Source organism: Podarcis cretensis (assembly GCF_951804945.1).
Source record: "Podarcis cretensis genome assembly, chromosome: 6".
NCBI lineage: Eukaryota > Metazoa > Chordata > Lepidosauria > Squamata > Lacertidae > Podarcis > Podarcis cretensis.
The window spans coordinates 63,182,643-63,204,464 of NC_137175.1; the positions used below are offsets into that span (position 1 = coordinate 63,182,643).

Here is a 21,822-nt window from a genome sequence, read left to right on the forward strand (position 1 = left end):
ATTTACGCAGGGGTTACATTCCGAGGCACCACGTGTTTACGTGAAATCACGTATATTTGAAACGCCATTGTAAAAGTCTGCAGACAACCTCTAAACCTCTGAAACTCCCTGAAAAAACCCTTTAAAATACCAGCAGCACTTACCAGGTGCCAAACTCCACCATGGTCACTCCCTCCAAACCTCCTTTCTCAAACTCAGACGTTCCACAAGCCTCCAAGGTCAGTGCAAGCGCTCCTGGAATTGCACCTGCAAAGGCTCATGGGATTGCTAGGTGTTGTTTGCCCTTTCTGGGCTATTTTTGCCATTTTTAAAGTCACATGATGCATGTGCGATTGTGCGTCAGTTGGACATATGTAAATTGTTAGTTGCCTATATTATGTGGTAAGGAAATACCCAGCATTGTGACAGAAGATGTGGCATGACTTCCTCTGCCTTAGTGTTATGCCTGAAGCAGAGATTGTGGTCTATTTTACATATTCTATGATCAGGAAGCAAAGAACCAGCATTTATGGTTTGTTTGGAGCAAAACTATCCATGATTGTCTTTTTGGACAAAACACTGAAGCACATTTTGTAGTTTGTTGTTGCTGCTCACACTGGGAGGGTGGGGAGTGAAATGGGAGCCATCAGCACACATTAAATATGGTTTTCTGTGGTGCACAAACGTAGCCTGTATGTGAAAAGATAAAATATTTTCAGTTCTCTGTATTGCTGATAAGTGCTTAATTATAATTGAAATTGAAGCAGTTTCTTCATGATGGTTCTATGTGTGTCATCTGCATTTGTTAAGCTGAAGCAATTAGCAGTGTGAATAGTCTACTTTTTAATGTTTTGATACTTTGTTTTATAGAGCGAAGTTAATCAATCCAGATTGGATTGCTCTGCACACATCTCGTGGGTATGAGAGTCAGCCACACAAGCTATTCATGCGGGCAACAGGTAGAAAATAGCCTTTTTTTTCGACATAAGTTCAAAATGTTCCTGATCCAATTCTATTTTTTGCATTGCAGATTACCCATACAAGGGGTGTTCTTAAGGTGTAATGATGCAAGGAGATAAATAATTCTAACTGGGAATGGCCTCAGCCCCCTAACACTAAAGCAATTTCATGCTGATAAAAGACTATAGTGGGAGAGATTGCTCAAGGTATGGGTTCCATGGCCATGAATGAGTAGTCAGGGGTACAACTGACAGCCACTGCTCATGACCCAATATTTCAGATAAATTGGATAAATTAGAAGAGCATAAGAGACAGAATCTTTTCAGTGGTGACCTCATACCTATGGAATATGTGCTTCATGGCTCCATTAGCTCATGCTTTTTAAAATGGGTCTCAAAAATCCAACCATTTAGTTGATATGCTGGGCTGAATGTTAAACTATTTAGTGATCTGTGGAGAATATAGTTTTTAATTCTTTAGATATGCCAGTGTGCTGCTGACTGTGAATTGTTTTAATCTGTGGTTTTATATATTATTGGAAATTGGACATTATAGGGTTTTTTGTTTCTGTATAACTGCCTTGTATGAACTTAGTTCTACAGTGTAACACGGTAATATTCTACAGTAATGGCAGTTTATTGAGAAGTTACCTATTTGACATAATAGTTTTGCCAATTCCTACTATATAAGGTTAAGTTTTGATAGCACTCTGAAGTTCATGTCAGTTATTAACTATAGCCTATGCTTGTCTGTTTTTTTAAAAAAAGAATTTCATAGTTCTTTTCTGTTAGTTTTTAAATTTAGCGGTTGGAAGGGCTGTCATGCTCAGGGATTTTTAATATTGAAGTAATGAAATTATATATTTTTAAGAAACATTGGAATGAAGAAGGTGTTATTACGCATGTTCAAAATCAAATGCTTATAGGTGCTGTGAATCATTATACAGTAAAGTAGCTTTTCCCAGGCTTCAAAAAAGTTCCAATATACAACTAAAAGTTCAGTGTTCATTTGCCTTTACAGCTAAACCAAATGGAGGATAACGACAATGATAATTCTCAGATGCATATCAATTGATAGTTCACGTGGTGGTCAGTGAAGAAAAACATGGACAGCATTGTCACAAGAGTAACGTATCAGGCAGCCCAGACAATGCATTTATTGGCTTATATTCAGTCATCCTCTGTTTCACAGGATTGACTGAAGTCCTGTAAAAATCTCTTATGACGTGTCAGCATTGTCTTATTGCTGATTATCCTGGGCAGAAGCAGACACTCCTCCACACCACCTCTTGCATCGGCCAGAAACCTTTCCATCTGGTCTCTAGTAATTGATTATATTTTAAAAATCACTAGAACCAAATTACCCTTGAAATGGTCTTTAATAATGCTCAAATCAACACGCTTGACAAATCATTGATGTACAAACTAAGAAAATGGATAGACATTCTTTTTAACAATTGCCATTAAATGAGTGCACCAGGGTTACAAAATTCAATACAGTTAAATGTTGACCATTAGTTTTAGATGTTTTAGAAGATTCTCTCTCTGTTTCTGAAGCACATGCACAGACAACAGATTTTGCCAAATAAATTAAAACCATAGGAGTCCCGGAGCTCATTCAGACACCATGATGTGGCATTTCATGAGTGAACCCTGAAGAGCCTTGACCTCAGACACTCTTTTGTCCCTTATTGTGTTGTGGTCCCCACCTTTACTTTCGCATTTCTGGCACACCATAGTTTACCATTTCCCCCCCAATCTGGGTAAACTATGGTATTGCCCACGAACCAGGATGGCTTACTGTTCTGTCTGAATAACTCTTTAGTGTTGGGCTTCCAGAACAAATAGTATAGAGCTTCTGAGGCAAGGCAATACTTCTAAATGATCTATTATTATTATTATTATTATTATTATTATTATTAGCCACTCTGGGCGGCTCCCAATTGAGTGTTAAAAACAATATAGCATTAAATATTAAAAACGTCCCTAAACAGGGCTGCCTTCAGATGTCTTTTAAAAATAGGATATCTGATGGGAGGGCTTTCCACTACTGACAATTCCAGTTGGCTTGAAATAGTTAACAGTAGTCTGTTCAAAAATGCCCATGTTGTGAAGAGCTCTCCAAACCTTTGGGTTTATACCACCCCAGCATCATTTTCCAGGTGGCTGGTGTGTTTGTGTGTTTATTTCCTAAATTTTTTGCTTTGAAATCCTGTAATCTAAAGAAGAGTTCTGTATCACTCTCTTCTAGCATTTTGAATATAATGGGTGCAAATAAAGGTATCATTTCAGTTCTACATCTTAAAAGAAATGTCAAGGTTATATTCTGTCATCTTGGAGGAATTTGGGGTTCTAGTCTTACACGGTTCTGAGCACATGGGCTACAGTCCTTATGTAGAGTTAAGTCATCTTTAATCTCATTGACTTCAGTGGAATTGAAGTGGCCTGTGTGCAGGATTGAAGGGTTCAGCTTTAACTCTGTCAAGGACATTTTAATTATAAATGCTTAATTTTAAACATTTAGGGAAGTTACTGGCATTCTTTGAATGTAACTGAATGAAGTGAGTCAGAAAAAGAAAGAAAGCAATCCATTTTGATTTCAGAACTGCTACGAGGAACTGCCCTGCAAGCAGTTCATTCTTTGAACTCATGTATATATGGCTTGAACAGCTTCTGGGATTACTATTTTAAACATGTCATAAAAACTTTAAGCAGATTTCAATGAAAAGAGTGGCATTGGGCTGATCTTCTTGCAGCTCTTTGGTAGCATTTCTGAAGGAAGCACTTGGTTTTATGAGAACTCATTATCAGCTATGAGTAGCAGCCCTATGATGCCACTGGATCAAATTTTGTAGAGTTTTCCTAGCCTTGAGGCTAGCTGGTTTCTGATATTACCATATTGACAGTATTATGACTTATGTTTAAAATAGTAATCCCAGAAACTGCTCATGCCTTATATACAAGACATGACTCCAAAAAAAAATTAACTGCTTTAAGGTAGCTCCTTGAAGCACATATCATTACTGTATGAAAATGAGGCTTGCCGGGGGCTCGCTTGGAGATGGTGTTTCTACACTTAGAAGCTCTAGCACTAAGAGATGATACAGCTTCTATGTTGTTTTCCCCATTGATTCCTTTACATACCTTTCCCCCCTGCCTACCGCACAAGGAGTCCAGTTTACCATCCTGCAGGCAGGGGCAAAAGGAGTGGAAAAAGAAGACCAAAGTGAGAGACATATTGACTGTGTCCTTGTTCAGCACCTTAAAGCATTTAAAAAAGCAGAGATGGGGATCTTTTTTCAGCTGTATTTAGGTTTCAGGGTCCAGACGTGGGCAGGGCAAAAGTGGGAAAGTTATGAAGATAAATTTTACCTTTGGGCAGTAGCCTAGTTTCTTCTGTCTCTCACTTTCCTCTGTCTTCTATCTAGACAAGCAATAGAATTCAGGGACACATTCCAGCCAGACAAAAGCACTTGGGGCACGAAGAGACAGTGAGGGGTGTGGCCTGGGGAGAGTTCCGAGGGCCATATAAGGATGTCTGAAGGGCCACATTCAGTCCCAGACCTGGCATTCTTCTCCCCTGATTTAAAGGTGTAGACTGGACACTCTCTCAGGTTGAGGATCTGTCAACCACAGCATGATTCCTGTATTTTCTTGTGGCCACAGAATCTTGGAAAAGGATATTATCCCTAAATCAGTTCTGAGTGTATGTGCAGACTTACATCTGGTTCAACTGTATGTGTGTAGTGAATTATTGTGTCCATAGCACATAAGAGTTAATCTTGGCTGCTTTTGATATTTTAAATAATTCAAATATATGTCAGATGCAGGTGATGGGGAAATGGTTCTGGGGGAAGGCCAAGAATAATAGCATTGTCACAGTTAGGAGACAATATTTGAAGCAGAATAATCAATAGCCCAGTTGGCTAATAAACAATAGTAGTTTGATTCATACACATATATATATATTTTCTATGTTTCAGTTTTTGTTGCTGATATACTAGTTTACATACCTGCAGTAATCTTGTACTGTTGTTATTTAAAAGAGACTTCAGCTAAGAGGAAGGTTGGTATGATTTATTTTTCTTTTCTTTTTTTGGACTTACAGTGAAAACTTTTCATCTAGAATGGAAGGCAAGGATGGGGCTACCTAATCCTACAAAATCAGAAAATATTTTCTGCTAACATAAACTTGATAGCACAAATTGCTAGATCGTTTTATAGTTAATAATGTTACATTGACCTCAGTTACTGGAAAGCCTTGCAAAAACAAAATGTATTGCAAGTAATGTTGACTTTTTTGTATAATTAAGAAACAAGGATTGCAAAAACAAACAAACATAGTATGCAGCATAATGCAAATTATATTTTTACTCGGAAGTAGGTCCCATTAACTTCAGTGGAATTTAGTCCCAAGTAAGATCGCATAGGATTGTAGACTTGCTTTTCTTCATTATATAATTATATAATATATACTTATATACTTTTGCCCTGCTTTTCCACTAAAAATGCCCAAGGCCTCTCTGGGTAGGCTGTTAACAATCTGGTAATGGCCACAGGAAAAGCCTTCTCCCAGGCCATCTCCAAACACCACTCAGATGTTGATAGGACACATAGAGCCTCTACTTCAGAGACATTGGAAGAGACTTTCTTTTTAGCCTTACTTGTACTTTAGATGCCCCCCGCCCACTTCCAATGTCTCTGCCCAATGCAGGTCACAGATCTTACTGCAGTCAAATGTTTGTGTGTGCTGGGGGTAAATTCAGTTCATGCTTTTGAATCCCACATTAAACATTTAGACTGGCCCTTTTAATAGCCACGAATAGATGGCTGAATCACAGTTTTGGCCAGTAGAACAAGATATGTTTGTAGAGTGATGCAGTGGATTCTCTGTTGCCTTCTATGCATTGTTTCATCTGGGAGAAGTGAAACGTGTTTACGGTCACATACTCTTTTGAGGTTGCATGGGGATGAAAACATTTTTTCATGGGCAGCCTGGGCTGCATACCAGTAGGCAGCAGGACAAGGGGCAAAATGCAGAAGAGCAATGGATGTGCCTCTTACCTTTGTATTCTTACAAGTAGGGCTACATTCCAGCCTTGCAAAAGTCACACACCCCTTTTCCATCTGTCCTCAAGTCAAGTAAGCAAGCGCCATCACAGTTCAAAGCCTCATTCCAGCAAAGCAGAAATACTTAATGAGGATACAGACCAGGGCTGCTGAGGAGAGGGCCCGAGAGCCACATAGAGAGGCTTGGAGGCTGCACTCGGCCCCCAAGCCTGAGGGTTCCCCACCCTTGTTCTAGTATGTGATGACTTATTACAAAATTAGCTTATTTGTGTTTCTTTTAATGCAGAATGTCTGTCTTTCTTTCCCAGATTTCTAGTGCTCTCTGCATACTGCTTTATCCAGGACTCATTCTGATTGATTACGGACATTTTCAGTATCCTTGCCTATTCTGTGATGTCATCTCTTTACACTTTACCAGTTCAATGGATCCTCTTAACCCAACACCAATCTCTTTGCTATAGAGCAACAAGAGATGTAATGGTTTAGGGGAAGTATGTGAACAAGGAGGAATAATTCCTGTTCATTGCATAAGATGTTTATAAGAGCAGTGAAAAAGATACAGATAAAGGATACAGCCCGCTGCACGCTTACCTCAGAATAAGAGCAGCTAACTCCCAATGTAAACATGCATAGGATTGTGCTGTTAGGTATTAATGGCGCAGCTAAACATTTAAAACAACAGTTACTGCGCAATCTGGGTTTCTTCTCTTATGCTGAATGTGTGGATACACATTTGTTCAGTATGAAGTACGTGGTATAAATACCCGAAGGTGAGTTCACATAGGCATATTTATCTCAAGATGACAGAAATAAAAGTTGTATGTGTGAAACAGCCATTGGAGATTTAACAGCAAAGATAACAATTTGATGTCACCTGTCCTTATCTCAAAATGCAGTTCGGTGGAGGCAATCCATAGGCTCTGTTGTGCATCCTCAAGGAATGTACTTTGCATGGATCTTTATGGAAAGGTAACAAAACTGCACATCATTATGATGGTTGCAGCCAGTATGGGCAAACTACAAATTTTCAGGGTCCTTGTTTTATGTTATTTGAGAAGTGTAGGAACCGCTCCCCAGCTCTGCTTGCTTTTGAGTTTCGGGAAATGCCAGAACAGAGACACACAGATGATGTCGTTCCTTCAGGTTCTTTCATATTGGTGTTTGAGAGCTCAGGGCAAAATCTCCTCACAGGTAAGCACTTTGAATTCACATTTATTTCAACTGGAAGATTAATTAAACCTCAAATCAAATTGCTTAAATCTCTCCCATTGAAATCTCTCCCATTATGGCATGGGCAATCAATTATGGTGGCAAGAGGAGACCATCTGAAGTATTTCATTTATAACTTAACTTTTTAAATCTGTTTTGTCCTTAACATTAAAAACATATATAATTCTGTGAGCCTTGGCTTTGCTTTGTGGGGAGTACTTTGCCTGTCTTATGATTTTGACCTCTTGGGCTCAATAGCATTCTGCTTGGCTCTAAACTACAAACAAATGGAGCTGTACCATTCATTGCCCTTCTTCAGCTATCTCTTGGGAAAGTGCTTCAAAAAAGGCCTGGTGGGGAAGGGGTGAGTATCTTTAAAAGTTGACATCCAGAAAATGGTCCTGGAATGCACTTAGGCAGGCTTGCCTTGGGAATTTGTGCATGTCATTCATTTCTCGATTAAGCTTTTGGAGAAGGGATTCATGTCATTATAATTCTTTACTCCCCCCCCTCCCCCAGAAGAACATTTTCTCCTAAGTCATTAAATAACATACTAAATAGTTTTAAGAGTGTCCATAGTGTATCAAAATACACACGACTATCTTTTCTCTTCAACACCTGTCATTAGTTAAGCACAGGTCACAAATGGACACCCAGATTTAGAAGATAAGAGTTTAGCATATCTTTTTTAACATTTAACAGTTTTCTTATCCCTGATCTCTTCTCCTGTTAGCTATCTCACGTTAGGTTATTTAATGTCTGCTGTTATGCACGGTACTTTAAGTCAGCTTTATGTTTGAGAGCACACAAACATTACTATTTTCTTTTACATGAGCACTTCTTCTTCAGGGCTTGGATTATTTTAATTTTTTTTTTCTTACAGGCTGTTACTGTTAATGAAACTGGGGTTTACCGTAGGTGTTTCTTTTGCTCTCTGTTGGCTCCCGTTTTGTACAGACGTTGAACAAATTTTGCAAGTGCTCAGAAGGCTCTTTCCAGTTGATCGAGGTTTGTTCGAGGTATGCCTCATCTTCCCTGCCCTGCCCCCTGACAAGCTTCTTGTAAATGTTTTATATTTTTAGCTCCCTTGAGAAACCTTCACTTTGACCCTTAGGGATTTCATGTGGAAGATACACCAGAAGGCTAGGAATATGATCTGGCTTCTCTGACCGTCATTTCTTGCCAGTTATTTAATCCAGCGTTTAACCCCTAGCTCAGCTGGCATCTTCCAGGATATTATATGAGTAGACAACATTTATCCCATCGTCAGATCTATAGCTCAGACGTACATTTTTCCGTTTGACCAGATTCCATAGTAATTAACAGCGTCCTTGCTCAATCTTATCTAGAGGGTCTAAAAAAATGAATACATACTGGATTCTCTTTTTTTACTGTTCTAAAATAGTCATTGGACTGATGCTAAAATGTTACATGCTTTAGAAGGCATTGAGATTCCTAATTTGCTGTGTTGGAAAGTGCCATCTTGCTTTGCTAAAGTAAGGCCTAAAGGTGTTGAGCATAAAGTATATGATTTTATTACAGATATGACTTCTATTAAGTGGTTTGCACCAGAGAGAGGGTGTGGGGAAGAGAGAGTGAGAAATAGTGATACAACTCATCAGTGGAATTACTTCTGAAAATCATTAACATCCCTGGTAGTGGTGCTGGCACATTGGTAGAAAAATTTAGGCTCACTTGTATGTTGACATTTTACACGAAGTGTGAGGTATATAGAAATTCACAAGCCAAAGAACTGTCAAGTAATTTGGTGCGTTTACATGTGTATTTTTAGGGAGGCAGGATATGTATTTTTTTGATACACATTGCTAGGTTTCACTGATGTTTTACAATGAAGAAACTTCACACGATTTTATCCAGGATAGCTCAGGGATTTTTGATCTAATGTTAGCTGAAATGTTTTCTGAGCTGAGCAGAGGAGTGACTGATTTGGATATTAATCTGGATAAACTGAGAAACTGTCTACGTAAGCAGTGCACGGTAAGTTTATACTGGGTTGCCTGTGACAGGTTCTTTGAATTGGTTCCCATTTACAGAGATGCCTGCAAGTGCTGATAGTTGTAAAACTTCTCTGGCTATTAAACAGGCATCTTATATGTTTGTGGGTGCTGCCAAGCACTTGTCACCTTCAGCAAATTTGCAGTGTGTGTTCTGTACACTTGTAAGTGAACAAGGAGGGATGTCTCAGTTGTTGGTAGTAGCTTTCTTGCTGTTATGTCTACACAGCTGTGATTCAAGCAGCTGTTTAGGGATGAGTTTCATGAGCATGCTAGCTGTGTGGTTACAAATTTAATTTGGAAAGTGATCCTAGCACAACTGCTAATGTCTTTAGACTTCTTGATTTATTAGGGTTAACTCTGTCATTGCTAGCTACTAGCAAGCAGAGCTAAATATGTTCTAGTAGCAGAATGTGGCAAAATATAGTGTGGCTTCACATTTGCAAAAAAAAGTTTCAAATTTCTCTTACTTAATATGCTACAGTATTGTTATAAGAGATTTTTCTAGCACAAGCTCTTGTACTCAGTAACGTACTTCTCTGTTAATTAAAGGCTTGTTTTAATCAAAATGACATTGCCCACTATTTTGAACCAAGGTCACACAGATGCATTTAATCTCGGCATCAAATATACATCCATGCAAAAAGATCCCTGCCATTCAATGTATAAATAAGGCCCATCTACAAAAAATAATGCAACACTTTAAATATCTTCTCAGGATAAAGTGGCCAATGTTTGGTGCACCGTAAGTGTTTTTTTCAAAGTAAAGGCAGCGCTGTCAGCAGAAACTCAACTTAAACTAAGGTAAGTAAGAATAGAAGTCCATAGCAACTTTCAAGTCTGAATTATGTTACACTGTTGGTAGGATCACAAGATAGTATTTTAAAACAATGTAATAATATTGCCCTCTCTATGGTGGTTCCCACGTCTGTGGAATGCCCTCCCCTTATGGTTATGAGTAGTGCCAACATTGTTATCATTTCAATGCCAGCTGAAGACTTATATCTGCCCAGGCATTTTTAAGTTTTGCAAGTTGATTGCTATTTAACTTGCTTTGTTTTTTCTAACTGCTTTGATGGTTTCTTTTACAATTTATTGTTTGTTTTATGATTTAGTTGGTTGGTGCTTATTTCATTTTGTGTTCTGTACTTTACTCTTGAATCTGTATTGATGAAGGACAGGTTATACATATTTTTAAATAATAAATACATTAAATGTCAGATTCTGGCACTGGTTCAACCATCTGCATAGAAACAGAGTTGATTTAAACAGTAGTGTCATGTGGATGTTTTCTGCTTGTTTAATTTGTAAGTTTAAAATTAGGAAATTCAAAACAGGAACCTTATTTGTTTTTTAGTGCAGGTATGAAAAAAGCAGGTTTGATCCATAGTTTTAAGAAGGTGAATCCATTGTTACTGAGATAGCATTTTTAATACATTATTTTATGTTCAGCTTTGCCTTAACATTCCTGACTGCACTTCCCAGTTGCATAAAACTAACTCTGCAGCCTTCTATCAAAGGATTTAAATATGCTTTGGTAAGTGTTTTTTATTTTATTTAATGTAATGTTTGTATGTTTTATAATAGAAACAAATATCTTTCTCCATTCACACTCTGTTCAGTTTCATAGAACAACATATATATGTACCATATGATCTCTTCCAATAAGAAACCCCAAACCTGGCCATTCTGAGTGACCATAGGTGTTGTATCTCAGACCAGTCCGACCGCTCATTATTCCTGTTTGCGCACCAAAACATGGTGCTCTAGAAACAGATTATGAAGTTGGAATCATCCATACGTCAGAAGGCTTATTGCTTTCCTCCCACAAATACATATGTACATATGCATGCACACACAATCATATATAGGATGAAAATATATCACAGAATGGAAATTAGGATGAGGTGGCAAAATATGCACAGAAATTGCTATATAGACCATTTGGCCTATGCAGGAAATCTGGAGCAATGTCACCCTGGCAGATGACTGTCTTGCCTCTGCATGAATTCCTCTAATGGGGGGAGCCCACTACTCTCAAGGTAATTGGTTCTGTTGAGAAACTTCTGAAGTCTATCCTCCTGTAAGTTATGCTTATTACACCCTTGTTCTGCCCTTTGGGACAGCAGAGAACAAATTTGTTTAAAAGCTTATGATGCAATTTATCTGGTTCTAAAGACTTCTAGCTCACCTAAAGTAGCTAGGTATTTCCTGACCAACTTGGAACCACAACTCCTAACCTCTCACCATAGATATAATTACAGAATTGTTGGGTTGGAAAAGGTTCCAAGGATCATCTAGTCCAGCCCCGTGCAATGCAGGAATCTCAACTAGATCAGACCTGATGGATGATACATGATCAGTCATGCTACTTGTGCAAGGTAGTACACTTAAAAGTTATTTGGGCAGTGGAGTTCATCTATTCATGTCACATGGATCATTATATATTAATCTAGATTAAGGAGAACCAACTCCACCTCCTGGGAATGAGGAAGCCTCATTAATTAAACAACTATGTGGTAGCCTAAACAACTGCAATCCCATTAGTAGGCCTGTTGGTCCAAATTGCCCAAAAAGACTCATAAATCCGATGACTAATATTTCGGGCTTGGAGAATAGCCACTGTATTGCGATGCTCAAGGTTCTTTTTTGACCTATGCCTTATGTTAATAATCTCTGATAAACAGCCACCCTTGTCTCCGTTACTTAAATTTTGAAGTTTATCTGTCATTGCATGCTGAAGTTTTGCCTAAATAGTCACACAGTACTTTTAAAAGGATCAGTAAAGTTACTCCGTTGCGCTACTTTGTATTTCTTAAAAATTACTTTAAACACTTTAAACAAAATACGATTATAGCAGTCCTCCAGCAATACGTAAGTGGTATTCTTCTAATTGTTGAAGGGAAGGGAAATGCCTTTAATTTTTTGTTCTATAATTTTTCTTCAAAATACAACATCACGCAAAAAAGCAGAGGTGGATTTAAGCAAGTGTGACTGGTCCAGCAACACAGGGCACAGTGTCCTGTGTGTGTCACATTCTACAATAATGTAGAATGGAAGGCGGGGTGGGGGGTAATTTTTTGTGTTGCACAGGCCACCGCTGAAATTTGAGATCTCAAGTTCCACCACTGAAAAAAGCCTTGTATGGATGAGTGATCACTTCTTATTTTGCTTTTTTCCAGATCAATATTACTTATAAAAAATAACAGTAATTATTGCAATAACTTTAAAAAGGGACTGTGCTTTTCTCTCGAATACTGCAACTTGAAAATATTTCATACACTTAGTTATGGTAACATACCCATTTTAAATGTACTTGAAAATAAGGAAAAGTGGTCTTAAGCACAGTGACATTTCAAGCAGAATCCTGTGACCTGGTGATCTCCAGATATTGTTGGGCTACATCTCCCATCAACCCTCACCATTGGCAATGGAAATTGTAGTCCAAACATCTAGAACACCATGTTGGGAAAGCCTGCTTCTATGGATACATGTAAGCTGTTCCTGAATAGCAAAAGCATCCTCTACACGTTCCTGTCGATGGAAATATAAACAGTACTTGTTGCCTCTGTGTTAACACTTGTTAACTTTGTTTTTAACAGGTTAGCTGTGCATTATCCTTCTTCCTGTTCTCATTCCAAGTGCATGAAAAATCTATTCTTCTAGTTTCAATGTAAGTTGTATTTTCCGCTTTAAAAATATAATGCATCATTATCTGTTGAAATGGGTAGTAAATAAACAGCACATCTGATGAAGTGGATCATGGGATCTGATCTAGAATAGGGCTCCAGCACGGGTAAATCTTGAATGTGCAGAAGCGCAAGAGAATTGGTTCAACCAAATAACATCATTCCCTTTGCCCAGGATGCATGAAAGGGTATTTAGTATACCTGGCCAAAGGAGGTCCCTTCTATGTCTTATTTTTGAAAAGCTAAATGTTTTAGAATGCATTGTTGTCTTCCATCCTCTTTTATTTTTAAAGTGTGGGGAGGTGGAAAAAGTGACAGCTTTAAAACTGATCTACATGCTTCAGAGTTGGCTTTTGCCAAGGTCACAAGATGCTGAACATGCATTGAAGTCACATGCTCAGCAGGAACCATAGAGCCACGTTCCTATATCACAGTAATGTCAAATCTGATATTTTGGGATTTACTTGGGACCGAAGAGCAGTTTTTGCATCTGTAGGTCTGTTTGCCCAGAATGTTAAACCATGGTGTAGTGGTACATGCTTCAGCTGAAATGAATCTGAGCAAGACTCAGGCTTGCATGCTACTCCTTTCCTCCTGCATAGCTGGAAGGATGTTTCTCGTATTTACTTTCCAGCTTCTTTGGAAATTGTCTCGTTTTATTCAGACCGACAAACTGTAGTTAAACCAGCCAGCTTCAGAAACCATGATTTTAAAGCTGGCTTGTTTTGAAACTGAAATGTTATCAGTATGTCTTTCATTATCTTCATTATCAAGCCCTTCAGTTAACTACTTTCAGATACAGTGGTACCTTGGTTTGCATACTTCTTGGTTTGCATATATTTTGGATTACAAACACTTCAAAGCCAGAAGTGCGTGTCCTGGTTTGCAACTTTTTTTTGGATTACAACCCATTTTTGGGGGATTGCAAACTAATTTTTTTTTTTTTTTGAGGCCCCATTGGCGAAAGCGCCCCTTGGGTTACAACCTGTTTTGGTTTACAAATGGACCTCCGGAACAGATTATGGTTGTAAACCAAGGTACCACTGTATTTGCTTGCATGGGTCTGTCAGAATTGCTCTTATTGACAAGGAAAGGGATATGGCTGAATGATGGAACACGTCTGCACGCAGTATGTCCCTGGTTCAATTCCTGGTCTCTCCAGTTAGAGCTGGAAAAGGTTCCTGCCAGAAACGCCGGAGCCCGTCAGCATTGACATTACTAAGCAAGATGGGCCTCATGGTCTGACTTGGTATAAGGCAGCTTCCTGTGTTAAAAATGAGTCAAGTAGTAGCAAAGAGTGGGACTTGCAATAGAATGTTGACTTGTGGGGGTGACAGTATTGAATATTCCAGCTATCCAAGCTTTCTTCCATTTTCTAGGTTCACTATATTTTGCTTTGGTTCCTTTGCCAATGCCTCATCCCCTGACATCTCACATTCAGTAGCTACTGTGCATCCTCAGCTCTCCCCTTACTAAATATTGCTAATACCTTTATCTTGGTTTCTCAGTGGCCTTGTTTGGGTTACAGTTCTGGTGGCACTTACCATTTGGATTTTCTGTTGCTATATATACATGATTGTAAGAATAGTAAGTGGTGTTAACACTTCACCTACCCCCATAGGAAGGTGCATAAACAATCTCCATGTGCAATTTATTTTACTCTGTTGCCCTAATAGGCTGCTTGGCCACTATTGTTATGTATTGTGTATTAATGTGGTTGTGGTCTGTATTCTAAATAAATGCCCCTTACTGTTGTTTTGCGTCACTTTTGTTAAAATAAAAAAATAATGTATGATGCAGCAGCTCCGCTATCAACTAATTGAAATGTTACCCTGACAATGTTTATGTAGGTTTTATTTGCTTTTCCCCATAGACCCGTCTGCTTAGTTATACATGAAATTCCTTTTATGTCTACATGGTTTCTACTTGTTTCAACCTTCAGGTGAGTTTGAATATTAGTATTTCTATATAATTCTAACTTGAGTTTATTGAGGACTCCCCACCCCCTTATATATTGTTGGGCAAATAACCATGATAGGGCATGAACTAAGTTGTCTCTTTCTCCACAGCATGCTCCCCCTTCTCCTGAAGGATGGCCTGCTCCTGCCATATATTGTGACAACACTGGCCTTTCTCACAGTGTGTGCAACTTCTTTCTCAATATTTGAAAATACTTCTGAAGACGATATGCAGATAAAGCTTTCCCCCACTTCCATTAGACGATGCATGCCATGGTTCAGAACATTCGCAAAGGTTATTAGGAGTTCAGTAAGTAACTCTTACAAAAACCTTGTCTTTTGTGCACTGATTTGTCTAAGGGGTAGAGATGCTTTCCTTTTGTTTATGTGTTTTAAACATAAGCTACTGTATAGCTGCCAAGGTCCCCAGTCACACCACTGCCATGATTCCCACCGTGTGCAGATGCTGCTGGTGAAGAAAATTGCTGGAACATTTTAAGCAGTTATCTGGGGCAGCATCTGACACTTTTAGTGTGGCATGAAGAAGCTGCAGCATGCCTTGGATTGCACTTAAAAACAACAACCCTGCGGTTTGGCTATTATGTTCAAACCAACCAACTGTGGTTAACGTGGAAACAAGCATCAAGAAAAGAGGAGAGGGAAGGATGTGAATAGGAAGTTTGATCCAGCTCATTTGGGCTTGTTCACCTCACACTAAACCATGGTTAGGTTCAGCATCCTAATATGGACGACATGACCATGTTTGCATCAACCCTGGCAATTAGTACATAAGATGTCATGTTAGAGACACATTGTATTTTCTGAAATATCTTCCATAAGGATGATGAAAACAGAGCACCTAAGCAATGAAACGACTTATTGGACATTGTAAATCAGTGATAACCAGTGTACCTTTTCTCTCTCCTTTCAGTTCCTTGTCTCAATAACTCTGATGGGCATCCTGACTTTAATGAGTGCTACATTGGATCCTCCACAAAGGCTACCAGATTTATTTCCTCTAGCTGTCTCTGCTGTATCCTGCTTGCACTTTCTATTCTTCTTGCTATATTTTAATGTCATTGCAATATGGGAATCAAGAGATAGCCGAAATCAGAAAAAAACCAATTAGGTCAAAGTGCCAACCCGCAAAACTAATGACTAAAGCGAGGGGAAACCTTTTAATATTTTCATAGAACTATGTCTTAAATCATATGTAATGTGAGGTATAAATTGCTTTCTTATTTTATGTATTTGCTGGGGAAAGCCACACAAAAATGTTTACATGTCAATTTGTGCTGTTTCAGGAATGTGAATAGCCATTATTAAGAGAGGTTTGAAATGGACTCTTTGTCCTCTGTATGCAATAAAAGGGAAACATCATACTTGATTATTTGTTGAAGATGGAAAGCTACTGGTACCTTGAAAACAATTAAGTAATATTTTGGCCACCTTTACTGGCTTATTTTGAATAAAATTTCCAAATTAATTTAATAGTATGAGTTTCAGTTTAATGCACTTCAAATGAAATGTGTTGGGGATGCAGAACCATATTTTACGGCGTATCTTGTCTGTTGCTACTAAATGCTGTCTCTTCTAGCCTATTTGATTACATACATTAAGCTGCCTTGTACAATATTTCACTATTCTCTATGATATGCTTAAAATCATCAAGGCCACCGAACTAATATTCATGACTCAGTGTCATGGTTCATGCTTCCATGACAGTCTTATTTCAGTATTAACCTTTATACTAGCTAAAAGTCCATAACAAGAGTTCCAAGGCGCTGTTGTGGCCAACATTATTTTTAATGTACATCAACATGCAAACCTCCCAGCGATATGCAAATTTTATAACCAAAATAGCATTTTTAGTCTATATGGATTCTAATTCTATAATTCTAATGCAGCAGATCTCTAAGAACTCAAATTGTGCAAAGTCCTTTTTCTGTAGCACTCTCTTGTAATAGTCTTGATATTTAATAGCCTGCAATTCAAATATTGTTGGGTTTTTAAAAATGAAGTTATTGCACGAATTCAAATCCATTTGGAATTCTTTGGTGCTTGATGGTTGTTTCCATGCCATCTGCCTGCACTGACAAAAGTATACATGGCGTATAAAGAATTAGACCAATTTCTAGCAGCCACTTACGAAGACTTGACATTTCTGCTGTATTTGACACATATTTATCATGGACATGAACAATTAGTTCATTGTTCCTAGCCAAACTCTTACATTCAATACACATTGATTTTGAGTATTCATTTTAAATACAAAATTCAACCAGCCTCTGATTTAATTTGATTTGTTGCCATATTTTAGCACCTTATTCAACAAGACACTATACACTTATCATCACATGCTTCTATTGCATGTCAGCTCCACCCAAATTTATTCCTTTCTGCTGTTCTGAAAACATGTACAGCAATAAGACAAAGCCCTCAAAATGGGATAAAGTGGTACTACATATTTCTGATACAGATTTTCAGTTTGCAAGTACATGGTTTGGTTTGCTGCCATACAAAATGCAACATAATCTGAATGTAGCTCTTTACAAAGCTCAAGCTGCCTAGTATCTTGTGCCAGGAAGCCAAAATTCTGCATGCACAGTTACAATCTATTATGCAAACAAATGCTAATGATGTCCTTCCTCTCTATTTTCTAATGGCCCTGCTATGCTCTATGAAAATGACCAGAAGCTGAGAGCATAGGTTCAATCATGGGGACTTGAAATTAAAACATTGTGCTGGAATGTGAAGATTATTAAAAGTAAAGTTGCCACAGAGCAGTAATACATAAATTATTGTATTAAAGGGAATGATATCTCACACCAATGAAACTTGTATTTTTCCTACAGTGAGCCTTCTAAGTCTCAAGTATACAAACCCGTATAGACTTTCAAACTGTATCCTTTAAAGTTTTGTATATCAATCCATCAAAGGTCCAGTGTGCTGAAAGAAACTGCATGCATAAAATGTTTGTTTAGTTCCTGTCAGTCTATATCAAGCACTCCAGGTTCCCAATATTGGATCAAAGATTATACCAAACAGATGGTTGGCTCTGTCAGCCTGGATGGTGCAATTGCCTCTCTTTTGGGTGTGCCCCAAATCCAGCCAAACTTCCTTCACTGTTGACCATCTGTTGGATGGCTTGTTGCTCAGATATGTGTGCAAAGAAACCCACTGGTGTGTGCAATTTCCCCTGGAGTGGAGGCCCAGCGTTCCCATGCAATTTGGATATATTTATTGTGAACTGAAGAGGATAGCATGTGCTGAATGTGCAGCCTAGTCACACATAGTAATGAAAGTTAAATCCTAAGCAGCGAGTTGGATTCAGAGATGCCTTGCACCAGCAGGAACTGGTGTGTCGGGATAGTTGGCAGAACCTCCCCACTTCATCACAACAGTTCCCATGCTATCCTCTAGGATTCTCAGGGCTATGTAAGGGGAATTGCTGGGTGATGTTTCATGGACCAGGTAGGAAATCTCAATTTTCCAAACTGTTGTCTGGTTCCAACCCAATGTTTTATTGAATGATGACATTAACAATAGTCTGTTTCTACCCCATTCTTAAAGCTATTAGTGTGGTGATAGAGCTGATTCCCCCCCCCCCCCAATCTGGCAACCAATGTACTCCTTTGGTTTCAGATAATACATGAGTCTAAAAAGCCCAGGACACAATTTTTACGGCCCTGATACTGATTTACCAGAAGTAATGCATGTAACATTAACTCTGCATGTGTATACTCAGTTCTGACCAAACTAAGCCTCCTAGCCTCCACATATGAAAGGGCTATCTTATCTATGGATCACTTCCACATTTCCCTTATTAAATACTACCAAGCTTAACTTTACTCCTTTCTCATAGCAGTTATTCCTCCCAAGAGGCATAGGTACCGCAACCACTGGAAAGCCAATTCAAAGTATGGAGCAACGTGGGCCTAGTGCCAGCCTTACCTCCCTCGGGTCTAGAGCCGCAGATGGGAAAGAGCGGGCATATTCAGTCTCTAAAGTGCTATCAGCAACTGAACTGCTCCAAAATGAGGATTGTGTGGCTTTTCATTTACTTCATTAATTTGTTAAAAAGGTAAAGTAAAGGACACCTGACAGTTAAGTCCAGTCGTGAACGACTCTGGCGTTGCGGTGTTCATCTCGCTTTACTGGCCAAGGGAGCTGACATTTGCCTGCAGACAGTTTTTCCAGGTCATGTGGCCAGCATGACTAAGCAGCTTCTGGCGAAACCAGAGCAGCACACGGAAACGTCGTTTACCTTCCCGCCGGAGCGGTACCTATTTATCTACTTGCACTTTGACGTGCTTTCGAACTGCTAGGTTGGCAGGAGCAGGGACCGAGCAACGGGAGCTCACCCCGTCATGGGGATTTGAACCACCGACCTTCTGATTGGCAAGCCCTAGGCTCAGTGGTTTAGACCACAGCACTACCCGCATCCCAAATACAGTTTGGTAAAATATTTCTAAGATGTTGAAGCACTGCAAAAATCACTCAGGGAAGGAGAGTGTGAAACAGTCGCTCTTGCTGACAGAGCACTGATCTCACATTTCCATTAGCCATTTCTTCTGCTTGTAGTCATCAGAAGCCCGGAGCAAGTATTCCCCAGCATAGAAAAACATTAGTTTTATGTGTATCTCTTTTCTTTGTCCTTCAGATGGCCTTCAAGGGTGATAAAGTGTGAGTTATCTGATCTACCTTATGTAGAACTAGGAAATGGTTCTTAACAGACCCAGCTGTTTCTGAAAAGAGAAAAAGCTTAGTACAAGTGGCTGAGAAGCAGTACTTTAATAGCCTTAGGCTGGAATTCTGAAGAAGCCTACAAGGGAGCAAGTCCCAAGGAAATCAGTAGAACTTACTTGTAAGTAAACATGCTTGGGACCGAGTTATGATGCCGCAAACAAATGAAGAGGCAGCAGTGATGTTGCCCCAATAAAGTCCCTCAAACTGTGTAAGTGAAACTGACTAGCAATTGCATCTTGAGAAGAAAAAGTCCCTCAACCTTTTCCTACTTAAAAGCATATGCATATATTTGAAGTAACTAGCACTGATAGTGAAATACCTTGAACTGAAACCTGTACTCTTTACACTGAAATGTCTAAGCAAATCACTTTTTTAAAACAATTTGTCAACACCAAATTATCCTTCAAAAGTTTTATTCTATAAAAAGAATTGTGACCCAATTATAGTTGACAACTTCAGTTTTGAAATTGGTACATGGCGAACAACTTATTACTGTCTGCTTGGTTGCAAAAAGCTGCTTGCATGGGCAGAAGGCACTTACATTCCACACTGGGAGCAAGGGCTCCACAATTTCTACCTGTTTGTCTCCCACCCCTTCTGCAGCTCCCAAACCTGTTGTATAGAGCCTTCTAACTTTTGGGGGATCAGAAGGGGACCCAGTGCAAAGCAAGAAGGAAAACCTCCCTATGTAGTGTCTTCAAACCATCATAAAGGGTATATATACAGAAGAGATGAGCAAGCACATTCTTAAGGCTCCACTCTTCGCTTACACTCAAAATGGTGAAGCTGGCATTTCAGTGTCAGTCATCTGAGAAGGTACATGCCTCAGCTTCACCACCACCTAAATTTCCATTAAAAATAATCTTTATGTTAAAAAGTTATTAAAGATGTACTTGGCCCTCTAAACATTCCAGCATAGTTACCATTTATTTTGACTGAAACGTGATATCATTTGTGGATCTCAGTACATGCTAGGATAGGTTTTACTGATTCCTGTCCCTGCAGGTACTATTGCAAAGAAACATTAATCTCTATGGTGTTGCTTTTTAATGATTTTGCAGCATAAATTCAGGCACCACAAAGCAGAAGAACATACTGCTAGCTTTGCTAGCAGTGCAAAACTAAAGTTATGTGGTGCTTTTGTAAACCAAAGTAACTAAAAAGGCATTGCAAATGTTGCATGTGAGGCACATAAGGTTTTGCTAGCAAAATGATGGTAGCGAGCCAAAGATAGATAGAAAATTGCTTCCTTTTGGGTGTGCTGATAAGTTGCATAAACAATGCCCCGCATGTTGGCAAGCAATCTTCATTGTTTGTGGTCAAACTGGCACTCCTTCAGAGAAAGCATGGAGCATATCATTACTGTGAAATTTACAGTTTGTTTGAAGGCCTGGGAAATAGTGTCCATCCTTAAGCACAGCTCTTCTTCCCAAAACATGAGGGGAAAGCTCACAGAGGCATTTTACCAAGGTGGGGCAAGCATAGGGGCCTGGTGCAGAAATTCAGCTTGTGCCGTTACCCATTTGCATAAAAGAGCTATGGAGAAGTGTATTATTTACATTGAGATTATCTGGTTGTGCAGATTGTAAAGTTTAAATTAGACGCAAGAAACTGTATCTAGATGTGCACCTGCCTAGTGCACTGAGCAATCCTTAGCTGGTATTTGCTGGGGAGATAGATTTACAGGCGTTTCTTTTCAACCTTTTAAGTAGGATCAGGCAGTTGTAGAATCTTGCAGCCAAGCAGAATATATTCTTCAGATATGGCCTGTGTAGGTTAAAAAATGATTAAAATAAACGACAATTTTGGCATCCATGTTGCCCTTTGAACACACTATTTGTGGTTTAGCTCTAGCTTTCCTGTGTATATACAGAACACCTAGAAAACAAAATACCCCACTTCCTTGAAAGCATCCTGGATGTTAAAATACAAATGCTTCCCAGTATTATTTTAGTTCACAATTTAACATGGGGCAACTTCATGTGTCAGCTTAATATCTCAAGGGACATATATAATGAAAAACCCCAAATACATTGATCTGGTTGCTATTACCAAGAGCCAGTTTAGAAAGCTTCAACCTACAAAGGATTTGTTTCCTGAAAGGAGGGATATAAAGGATTAGAATAAAGAAGTATAAACTTAGACATATTACATAGCATCCTTGGGTTTGAATATGTTCTCTGTTTTGTGACTA

The 21,822-nt window shown here is 38.9% G+C and overlaps 2 protein-coding genes across 7 annotated transcripts in view; one reads left to right on the forward strand and one right to left on the reverse strand.

Moving 5' to 3' along the window:
- The window catches only part of ALG6 (ALG6 alpha-1,3-glucosyltransferase), a 28,015-nt gene extending 11,645 nt beyond the window's left edge, over positions 1 to 16,370 (forward strand). The window contains exons 5-15 of the mRNA XM_079982407.1: positions 850 to 938; positions 4,922 to 5,004; positions 6,317 to 6,381; positions 7,396 to 7,581; positions 8,101 to 8,236; positions 9,951 to 10,036; positions 10,685 to 10,769; positions 12,835 to 12,905; positions 14,795 to 14,863; positions 14,991 to 15,189; positions 15,811 to 16,370. Coding sequence (XP_079838533.1) covers positions 850 to 938; positions 4,922 to 5,004; positions 6,317 to 6,381; positions 7,396 to 7,581; positions 8,101 to 8,236; positions 9,951 to 10,036; positions 10,685 to 10,769; positions 12,835 to 12,905; positions 14,795 to 14,863; positions 14,991 to 15,189; positions 15,811 to 16,008 — 1,267 coding nt within the window. The 3' untranslated portion in view covers positions 16,009 to 16,370. The remainder of the gene's footprint in view (positions 1 to 849; positions 939 to 4,921; positions 5,005 to 6,316; positions 6,382 to 7,395; positions 7,582 to 8,100; positions 8,237 to 9,950; positions 10,037 to 10,684; positions 10,770 to 12,834; positions 12,906 to 14,794; positions 14,864 to 14,990; positions 15,190 to 15,810) is intronic.
- Positions 16,371 to 17,647: 1,277 nt separating this feature from the next.
- ITGB3BP (integrin subunit beta 3 binding protein) overlaps positions 17,648 to 21,822 on the reverse strand; it is an 81,492-nt gene continuing 77,317 nt past the window's right edge. For all 6 annotated transcript variants that reach the window (XM_079982401.1, XM_079982405.1, XM_079982402.1 and 3 more), the window contains one exon: positions 17,648 to 21,395. In XM_079982401.1, the coding sequence (XP_079838527.1) occupies positions 21,333 to 21,395 (63 nt within the window). In that variant the 3' untranslated portion in view covers positions 17,648 to 21,332. The remainder of the gene's footprint in view (positions 21,396 to 21,822) is intronic.